The sequence below is a fragment of the Sitophilus oryzae genome, unplaced genomic scaffold (genome assembly GCF_002938485.1).
Source record: "Sitophilus oryzae breed Bouriz unplaced genomic scaffold, Soryzae_2.0 scaffold_808_pilon_pilon, whole genome shotgun sequence".
NCBI lineage: Eukaryota > Metazoa > Arthropoda > Insecta > Coleoptera > Curculionidae > Sitophilus > Sitophilus oryzae.
Window position 1 is genome coordinate 2,486,538 of NW_022147426.1, and position 10,897 is coordinate 2,497,434.

At 36.3% G+C, this 10,897-nt stretch overlaps 1 protein-coding gene across 1 annotated transcript; it reads left to right on the top strand.

Moving 5' to 3' along the window:
• Nucleotides 1-3,694: 3,694 nt before the first annotated feature.
• LOC115888831 lies at nt 3,695-6,921 on the top strand. The gene is made up of 2 exons (XM_030908689.1): nt 3,695-4,305; nt 4,360-6,921. The coding sequence occupies exon 2, from the start codon at nt 6,052-6,054 to the stop codon at nt 6,799-6,801; it is 750 nt and encodes a 249-aa protein (XP_030764549.1). The 5' UTR covers nt 3,695-4,305; nt 4,360-6,051; the 3' UTR covers nt 6,802-6,921.
• The last annotated feature ends 3,976 nt before the right edge of the window (nt 6,922-10,897 follow it).

Here is a 10,897-nt window from a genome sequence, read left to right on the forward strand (position 1 = left end):
CCTTCCAACCATACGGCGCTGAACTCGTCAGGGCAAGTCACGAGCATCCATCCATGCCGGTTTGAAAATCTCTCGATGCAAACCTGTGCTCCGCTCTGTACAACTTTACCGACGGCTTCCATGATGGTGCGCTTCAGCAACGAAAGTTGTTCGAAGCTTAGACTGCTATCCGGGTAGTCAGGTGGTACTAGTCCAATCCTAATTTCCCCCGCGGCGTCTACGCTGCTACTTTGAAATCCGCTTTCCCCAAGATTGCTCAAGTCGCTTCCGTAGTCGATAGAATTATTTCCCCAATCCGGATTGGTTCTATTATCTCCGACGGATGGTTCCAGCCTCACCTCGCGTTCATTTCTTCGTCTTAAAACTTCCTCTACGGCTTCTTTATAGGGGAGTCCTCTTCTCCTGGAGAGTTTGGCAGCGGCCTTCCTTAATGCGCTCGAATGTCTCTTCCAAACTGATCCGTCTTCATTGACAGCCTGTCGTTTCTGAAGTTCTTCTAAAGCTTCTTTATACGGAACTCCTTTCTTGAGCAGTCTGGCGAGACGCTGCTTTGATATGCATCCAAATAATTTCCACCTACTGCCGCCGCTTGGAGCAGGGGTATTCCCAGTCACCATCTTGTCCTCGTTATAATTTGTTGTAGTTTGATGCTGATCCATTAATCGGTCCCACGAGTAGCTAGGGAATAAAGAGACCGTCACGGCAGAGCCCCGCAGTACCGTGACTAGGCGTTGGTACGCTGGGAGGTCGCCCGGTATCCCAGGTTAGCCGCTAGCGACAAGATTTCCCCCCGGCCATTCATCCCTTTGGCGCGCGCAATTCCGTGGGATTGGGGAGGTTTTTATAGTGGTGCCTCGTCCACGCAGCTCGGGCGGTCAAGCCAAAGCCCCCGTGTCCCTCCACAGGTCGAGAATAGGAGGGCGTTACGGTGTGATCTTGGGCAAGCTGTTAGCCGTGTAGTCGTTTCCAGTGTGCACCACGAGGAGGTCGCTGCCCATCGTACACCATTTTCAGGACTGTTATTGTAAATTGTTGTATTGTCTTGTATTGCAAATCAGGACAATTATTGTTTTGCATGGGCTATAATTTCAGCACTACATCCCACTCGACTCATGACTAACCAAATTACCTCCTACCCTCATTTCTCAGTAGTGCTCCATGTAACAGGTATGGATTTTCCAGTTAAACTTAAAGATATTAAAGGATAGAAGTTTTGAGGAAGTTTGAGGTTATGAATAATATATCGGTAAATGTTGACGGTTTAGAAAGTAAATTTGAGAATAATCAAATATCATATGAAACTGTTGGTTCATTAAGATATGTCCCCAAGAAATTAAGTAAACATATTGATTTATTATTAATAATAAAAGATTGTGACATTGTTGATAAAAATCACAGTTGTCAATCAGATTGTGGAAAGCCTTAGAGATTGTGGATTCTGGAAAAGAATTTTCTTCTTAGTTTTGGTTATATATATATATATATATATATATATATATATATATATATATATATATATATATATATATATATATAAATAAAAATGTCGCAGTCACCATCATCATGTAAGTTTTTAATATTTTTTCATATTTTTTTCTTTATTTAGTTTTTATTATTATATATATTTTTAAAATGGTATAACATATAAAACTTTTTCAGTTTTTAATTTATTACATATATTTTAAAAGAACCTAACATATAAAATTTTAATGATTAGTCGTCCATGCAGGATTTTTCCATCTCCACGCAAATAAAGAAAAAAAATAAAATAAAAATTCGAGAAAATTTTTGGACCTGCGAACATCCGAGTTCTTGCCAGGAGGTTTCTGGAGAGCTCGCTAAATCTTATAGTAATTCACCGAGAAGCTGGAGTCTAAGTTGATTGCTGTTGGAGCCCTTATACAACTGTCATTTGTCTGTTCTGAAAAATCTTTGTCGCAAGTGATCAAATTAATCCAAGATCCTTTCGTGGCCGAAAAGGTGAACGCCGGCGACATTCGCGGCTTAAGCTCCCTATTATTTTATAGGACCAGATGTTGATTGCAAATTCAATTCTAATGATAGTGCTAGAGGAGATACAGCTTTCTTTACATATATGTTATCAAAATACTATAAGGAACAGAAAGTAAAAAAGATAGCAGGACATGTTGATATAACTGTGGATTTAGGAGGCGGTATGAAATTCAATAATCAATTTTATAATCTGTCAAGTTTCAAAGCAACATTAGATGCAAAGAGAACAATAGTTACAGATAATGATATTATACATGCTGGTGTATTGTGGCAAAATTCTTTAGTAGTTGGGATGAGAAATTCAGGGCTCGCTGGCATGCATCCGTTATCTAGAGTTGCAGCATCTGAACAAAATTTAGATAAAATGGCAGACTATCTAGCTACCTCATCTAAAATGAAATCTTTTCCATTTGCTAAAGATAAAAATACTGCAGTAAAATTATTTAATACTGCTTGTACAAGGAAACCGCACCAGTTTCAAGGTGAAACTATGTATTATGTTCCTGAATTAGCTGCTGCATGTCTAATAGTCAATGTTATGACCAGTCCAAAAGTGTCACCTGGGCTATTAATCATAGCTAATAGTGCATTAAAGAAAATTGCTAAAACAGCAGGTGCAATAGATCCAGAACTTGTAATGGACATGATGGATTTTACTCTCGCTACTGTACGCTGAAAACAACTATTCTTATTGTATTCATTTTATTATCCTGTGGCCATAAAGTGTAAAACTGTACTTTTAAAAGTTAGTAGAAAGGCTTGATAGTATTTTAGATACCAAGAATAAAGAATTTTCGGAGTGTTTTTCGAAGAGTTTCCTTTGACTTGAGCGAACGGGTAGTAGTCATGGGGACACTTTGGCCAGACAGACGACGTCATCATCCGTGACCTATAATAATATCGTCATCATCCGTGACCTATAATAATATCGTCATCACCCGTGACCTATAATAATATCGTCATTACCCGTGACGTATAATAATAATAACGTCAAACGTCTAGCTCTGTTAAATCATCACCCGTGACGCCCGACGTATGATGTCATTCGTGAAATTAAATAAAAAAGTTCTGGATAGTACTGGGGATTGAACCGTGGATAAAGAGCGGTATAATCGGAAAAAGTTTTTCATATAATTATAATGGAAATCGTATATTGTGGTTTTTGTCAAATCCAAAATACACATTCCTACATAAATTGGTTTATTAAAATAGACTTGAGACTTTGTTAATTCGATAATTATAAGGTTTTCATTAATTACGGTACTGCTTTTTTAAAAATTAACGCTTTTGTACCGTATTGACATTCCCACATCATTATAAGCTTAACAGAAGAATGCTTACGGATATTTTCCATGGTTTTACACATTTTTACATTTTAGAAACATGTGATAGTGTGTTTTGTTTGTTTAAAATTATTATTAGAAATATACCTAGAATCATTAATTTGTTTTTCCAATGTATTACAAGCGTGTTAGAACTTGGTTTTATAATTTGAATAATCTATCGTTACAAAACAATTTTACAGACTGAGCGATATTTTAATAAAATTATCATTAGAGCAAAATAAGCATTATTATTGATTTTAACAAAATTATATTACATATTATTAATTTATTACTTTGTATGCATTTTTAATAATTTATGGATTTGTTTTGATTTAGACTAAATGTTTTATTATTCTAATATATATATATAATAACCAATATGATACTTTGTATATATTTTTTATTACTAATAACCTATCAAAATACGTACATATCACATGTTTCTAAAATTTAAAAATTATTTAATTGGAAAATAGTGTGTTATTGCAATATATATTTCGAAGAAAAGCTTAGACCAGCTTAGTAAAACAAAAACCGAGCGAAGAATTATATATATATAAAAATGTCGCAGTCACCATCATCATGTAAGTTTTTAATATTTTTTTCTTTATTTAGTTTTTATTATTATATATATTTTCAAAATGGTATAACATATAAAACTTTTTCAGTTTTTAATTTATTACATATATTTTAAAAGAACCTAACATATAAAATGTTAATGATTTTCCAAGACCTTACTCATAAATATCTATTTTTAATTTACATATTTTTAAAATGGCCTATATAAAATTTTAATGATTTTCCAAGACCTTACTCATAAATATCTATTTTTAAAAGGGTCTAACATATAAAACTTTAATGATTTTCCCCATATATATATATATTTTTTGGTTTTTCCTTTTCAGACTTTTCATTAGCTGTAGATTTCGCCCGGGATATTATGGGCGATTTTTATCCGGGGGAGGATGTAAGTAATTTTGAGATATTATTATTATAGATTTTATAAAAAATACTTTTACAGTTTGGTTTCATTGTGGTACCACAACCACCACCCGGGCCAATACCCCAACCACCATTAGTGTGTGTATGGAATAACAGAGTAGGGGGAATAAATCTAACCATGTGGGTAGATTATAACGACACTGACAGAAAAAACTGAAGACGTTGAAAATAAAGACGTTGATTTGAACAACATATTTTTGGAAGAATTGACGAATGACTCTATTTCTATTTCAAAATTTGAGGAGTCATTAATACAGAATAGTAAATTTAATAATTCTAATAATAGTGATGAAAATAAAGAAATTGATAATTTTAGTGAACTAAATTTAAATCGGTATTTGAAGATCCATTGCGATTTCAGTCAAGTCTCACAACAAAAGCGAGCCGAAGAATTAAACCAAAATCAATTCAAAACCCCATATATTTTAAATCAGATGGTGGCGCAGTTTTGCTGTACATGCAGCAAAATGCTCTGTTTTTGTCCTGTGTGCACAAAGGCACACAGTGTTAAAATACCCAAACTATACTGCATTGAAACTCAACCAAAGCCTTAAACATACAAATTTTACAGCCAGTTCTCCACAAGTCTTGTCAGATGAGATTCTCAAATGGCGTGAATTTAAAACATGCCCAGCATTCAATTATGAATGTGATAGACTACTATCAGCATTTCTCATAGAGGTTAGGGTGGTGGGGGATTCTTTCCTGATTGGTTATAGAAGATGTAATGAGGGAGGTCCACAGAACCGTCATCTGATATAGCTGGAGAAGTGTCTGTGGAGAAATCGGCATCCACACTACCACCAGGACCTAAAATAATTATTCACCAAGATGTAATTATTTTACAGGCGATCCCGCAAATACCAGCCACCAACATCGAGGACATGCTGCGATATCGAAAATTATTCCGACGTCGCCAATCCAAGTCGAAGCTTTTCAAGTCTACAAACAACACCCTTCCACATCGAAAGCCCGCCAGAACAAACCTGCTAGCCATCAGCAGGTATTGAAGCAGCAACCGCCATCGATCCCGCAAATCGACAAGCAACGCCCTTCAACGTCAAAAGCAGCCCATGTCGAAGCTTCTCAAGTCTACAAACAACGCCCTTCCACATCGAAAGCCCCCCCGAACAAACCTGGTAACCATAAGCAGGTATTGAAGAAGCAAAGTTCGACATCGAAAAGAAAGAGACGACCCCAAAAAATAACGATACCCGGAAGGGAATTTTGGAGTCGGAAAAAATATGCTGAAATATTGAGAAATGACCCGGATATTATCTCAAAATATATAACAACAACAAACAATAAGTGTTACGCGTGGAAACATGGTGCGAACCCCAAAGTGTTATGAAACAATCCCAATTTTATTAATCGACCTTTTATAAAAGAATTTCCCAATGCAGAGTCGCGAAGCGCGTGAGACATCGGAAATCGAGCGGGAAACATAAATAAACAAATTCGAACAGTGCGGAGTGCGTAAGATTATCGAGATTCGAAAAAGACAAAGAAAATACCTAATCAGCAGAATTGAATGGGGACAAGGGGAAAGGGATAGGTTTGGGTTCGGCATCGGTTCGGGCGTGATTCGGGAGGAACCCGACAAATTCGCTGACCAAGCACGGACGTTCATTAAAAGTAAAGTGCGGCGAGAAAAATCTTCAGTTCTGCCTTATCCGAGTTAAAAAATAATAAAAAAAAAAGAAATCCAAAAATGGAGTGGATCGTAATAATACTTACATTTATCCGCCGCGTACCCGACTGGGGTATTAGAGACGTAGTGTATCGGGCGGCCCTCTACCATTTGGTATGGCTCCACAATATATTGGACCAAGAATATAATAATTGGGTGTTCCGGGCGTACGTGGCCCTTTTCCTGGACCTAGTACATGTAGAATACCGAGCTTTTACAGTGTCGTTGGCCCAGCGGGAGGGACGCCGCCCTCAAATTACTTGCGCGTGTGCCAGATGCCAACAGGCACCAGCTTCTATGTACCAACCCTATTTCTATTGGAACTTACTCAAATCACTGGGTGTGCCTAGTTGTAACTGCGCTGTGTGCAAGATAAGACACCAGTTCTGCCCTCTCAGCATGCCCCCGACGCCGACCTCCCAACCTCAGCCGTCTCAAAATCCTACTCCATCGCCAGCCTCAATTGAAGTATTGTTCCAACCAACGACAACTGAGGTCGCACGTGAGTCCATACCTATCGGACATGGGCGTCCCGCACCAGAAATACATTCCCCACCGCCTGGACCTTCCAGCGTCAGGAGGCGAAGGGCTCTCCCAGCCCTTAATTCCAGCGGCCATGAACCTTCCCGTGAACCAGCATCCCCCGGCGACAGCAACAACTACGGCCAATGGCGAATAACCACCGATGGCCCTCGCTTGATTTTCAGGCGCCAAAACCCGGAAGAGTTGCCGCAGGACGAGGAGCAGCCAAAGTGCGAAAAACCGGAGTGAATTAGGTGATCTGAGTGAGTGCCGGGTACCATGTTAATTATTAGTATTAGAAAAAGTATTAAAAATCATAATTTTAAATATAGCAGAACTTAATAATCTAAAATTAAATGAAAAAAAAAATTTATATATATATATATATATATAATAATCAAATTTTGATAATGTAAGGCATTAAAAAAAAATTGTTTTTGTAATTTTAATTTTTTTTTGTACTTTTATTACATACTCATATTATATTGTTTTAATTAATAATAATAATAATAATAATAATATTAACTATAAAAATAGCCAATAATAGAATGAAGTCAATAATAGTCCTTCCTCATCCAGTACTTCAGTGCCGCGACCAATTATATTTGGGGAATATGCACTTTGTCCATACAACCAAAGCCACCAGGTGTTGAAGTCGCGCATTTTAAATCATATGTTGAAGTGCAAAAAGAGAGAAGAAAATTATAATAGCGCCTTCAACGAGGCACTAAGGACCAATCAATTAGAGCCAGCATTTGAATACGATCCACCGCTTTGCGGTTTCCGATCTAGCATTGTTCCCAGCAAACAACTCGCAATTCACGTCAGTCTCCTAGTCACCTCTCATCGAAAATAGTCGATTCGCTCTGTAAAAGTAAAAATGTTTCCGTGTAGCGTTTGTGGCAAATTGTTTTTCTATAAGAGTAATTTAACGAGACATACGAAAATTTGTAATGGTGAGTTTTTTATTTATTACTAATTTTTCAAAAAATTTAAAATGTGTGATTTTTTAGTTGATAAAATCCTAACTATGAGGAGTACCACACCTCAAACCATCGCGGACATCGGTGCTGGTCCCAGTAAACGTAAGTAAATATTTTAATTTTATGTTCTGCTTTAAAAAATGCTTTTTTATTTTTAGATGTATGCAATCGATGTGAACAGGCATTCATTAGAAGTGACAATTTAGCTAGACATACGAAGATTTGTAATGGTGAGTTTTTATTTATTATTTATTTTTCAAAATTTTTCTAAATATAATTGTTTTTAGTTAAACAATCTACAGGAAGTGTTACATCGCAAACTAGTATGAGCTCTATCAATCGTAAGTAAATAAAATATGTCGACATGGAAGCGCTAGACATAACCTCAAATTCATCATGTTCCTCACCAGATTATTTCGAGTATCTAAACAGTATGGTTTTATGAAGTAATATGGAAATCAAGAAAGAACGCAGATTGTTGGCTGAAACGTGTTATTCCACCAAGAACTTTGATATTGTTGCTGGTGTTAGTATCGCAAGAGGATTGGTACCATCAGTAGTAATACAATGGTGCTGCTATGACACTTTGACAGCGGTGCTGCTATGACACCTTATGGATTCAAAAAGATGTTAAAGATGGCGGCTATTTCCAAGATGTTAAAGATGGTGGCCATTTCCTGACCTATCCAGATTCGGATTGGTTTGGTTTGGTTTGGTTTGGCCAGTGTTGCCAAATTTATATTTTTTCTATTTTTTAATATTTTTGTTTTGCCCCAGGGTTTTTTTTTGAGGGGAGGCCTGTGCCAAAAAAAGTGTAAACAATGGGCCTGCGCCCAATTCCACCAAAAAATATACATAAATAATAATAAAAAAGTAAACATATTATTATAACAATATTATTTGTGCACCCCGTATATTGAATATAATCTTATGCAAGGCGCCCCGCCTCGCCCAGCCCAGCCCAGCCATTAAAAGTCACAGTTCATTTAATTTCTGCATCTCGTATGATAATTAAAAAGGGAAAGGCTACCGTTAAGTTTATTTATTTGCATAAGTAATTGGTTTTGTTAGGCTGGATCCACACTGTGTGTTTTTGCCGTTTCAACGTATCCGTTTTTATTGTCGCCCGACAACACATGCATTTAAATGAGAGAGAGACGATACACTATTGCAGAACCGGCTCTCTGTTATTGTATATGGCAGGTGCCCGTTAGCAAAATAAGACCGGATGCGGTCCAACGGCACTGCAAAAACGCACATTGTGTCACCAGCCTTATAGTTAATTCTTTAGATTCCATATTTCAAGTGCGCGAGAAACAAACAAATAAACAAGCTTAAACTTGTCTATGGCCTCTCTCAACGAGTGCACCAAGTGGACCAATCAATCAGAGCCAGCATTTGAATACGATCCACCGCCGCCGTTCCTTTTAAGAAATGGAAGGAAAAATTGGCGTAGGTACAACGCTGGCCAATATAAACCAAGAAATTAAGGTATTACTAGATATAAAAATAATTATTTTAAAAAATAACTAATAATATGTTTTCTTTAAAAAAAAAAAAATCTATAAAATAATAATAATAATAACTATAAAAATAGCCAATAATAGAATGAAGTCAATAATGGTCCTTCCTCATCCAGTACCTCAATGCCGCGACCAATTATATTTGGGGAATATGCACTTTGTCCATACAACCAAAGCCACCAGGTGTTGAAGTCGCGCATTTTAAATCATATGTTGAAGTGCAAAAAGAGAGAAGAAAATTATAATAGCGCCTTCAACGAGGCACTAAGGACCAATCAATTAGAGCCAGCATTTGAATACGATCCACCGCCGCCGTTCCTTTTAAGAAATGGAAGGAAAAATTGGCGTAGGTACAACGCTGGCCAATATAAACCAAGAAATTAAGGTATTACTAGATATAAAAATAATTATTTTAAAAAATAACTAATAATATGTTTTCTTTCAGATCGGTGTTTCCTATAAAATAATAATAATAATAACTATAAAAATAGCCAATAATAGAATGAAGTCAATAATGGTCCTTCCTCCACCAGTACTTCAATGCCGCGACCAATTATATTTGGGGAATATGCACTTTGTCCATACAACCAAAGCCACCAGGTGTTGAAGTCGCGCATTTTAAATCATATGTTGAAGTGCAAAAAGAGAGAAGAAAATTATAATAGCGCCTTCAACGAGGCACTAAGGACCAATCAATTAGAGCCAGCATTTGAATACGATCCACCGCCGCCGTTCCTTTTAAGAAATGGAAGGAAAAATTGGCGTAGGTACAACGCTGGCCAATATAAACCAAGAAATTAAGGTATTACTAGATATAAAAGAACCAATTATTTTGCACCAATAATCCACAATATTTTTTCTTTCAGATCGGTGTTTCCTATAAAATAATAATAATAATAACTATAAAAATAGCCAATAATAGAAGCCAATAATAGTCCTTCCTCATCCAGTACCTCAATGCCGCGACCAATTATATTTGGGGAATATGCACTTTGTCTATACAACCAAAGCCACCAGGTGTTGAAGTCGCGCATTTTAAATCATATGTTGAAGTGCAAAAAGAGAGAAGAAAATTATAATAGCGCCTTCAACGAGGCACTAAGGACCAATCAATTAGAGCCAGCATTTGAATACGATCCACCGCCGCCGTTCCTTTTAAGAAATGGAAGGAAAATTGGTTTAGGTACAACACACAATATAAACCAAGAAATTAAGGTATTACTAGATATAAAAATAATTATTTTAAACAATAACTAATAATATTTTTTCTTTCAGATCGGTGTTTCCTATAAAATAATAATAATAACTATAAAAATAGCCAATAATAGAATGAAGTCAATAATAGTCCTTCCTCATCCAGTACTTCAGTGCCGCGACCAATTATATTTGGGGAATATGCACTTTGTCCATACAACCAAAGCCACCAGGTGTTGAAGTCGCGCATTTTAAATCATATGTTGAAGTGCAAAAAGAGAGAAGAAAATTATAATAGCGCCTTCAACGAGGCACTAAGGACCAATCAATTAGAGCCAGCATTTGAATACGATCCACCGCCGCCGTTCCTTTTAAGAAATGAAAGGAAAAATTGGCGTAGGTACAACGCTGGTCAATATAAACCAAGAAATTAAGGTATTACTATATATTTCTATATAGAATCATCATTCTACTATATATTCTATATAGAATCATCATAGTTTGAAGACACATGCAGGCAGCACCGTATTATTATGTTTATAATTTCTTTTAATAATAATCATTCTGAATATGTAGGTATATCCAGTAAGAATGTTCGTTATTTTGACTACATTCTGGCAAATAAATTTTCTATACAGGATGATC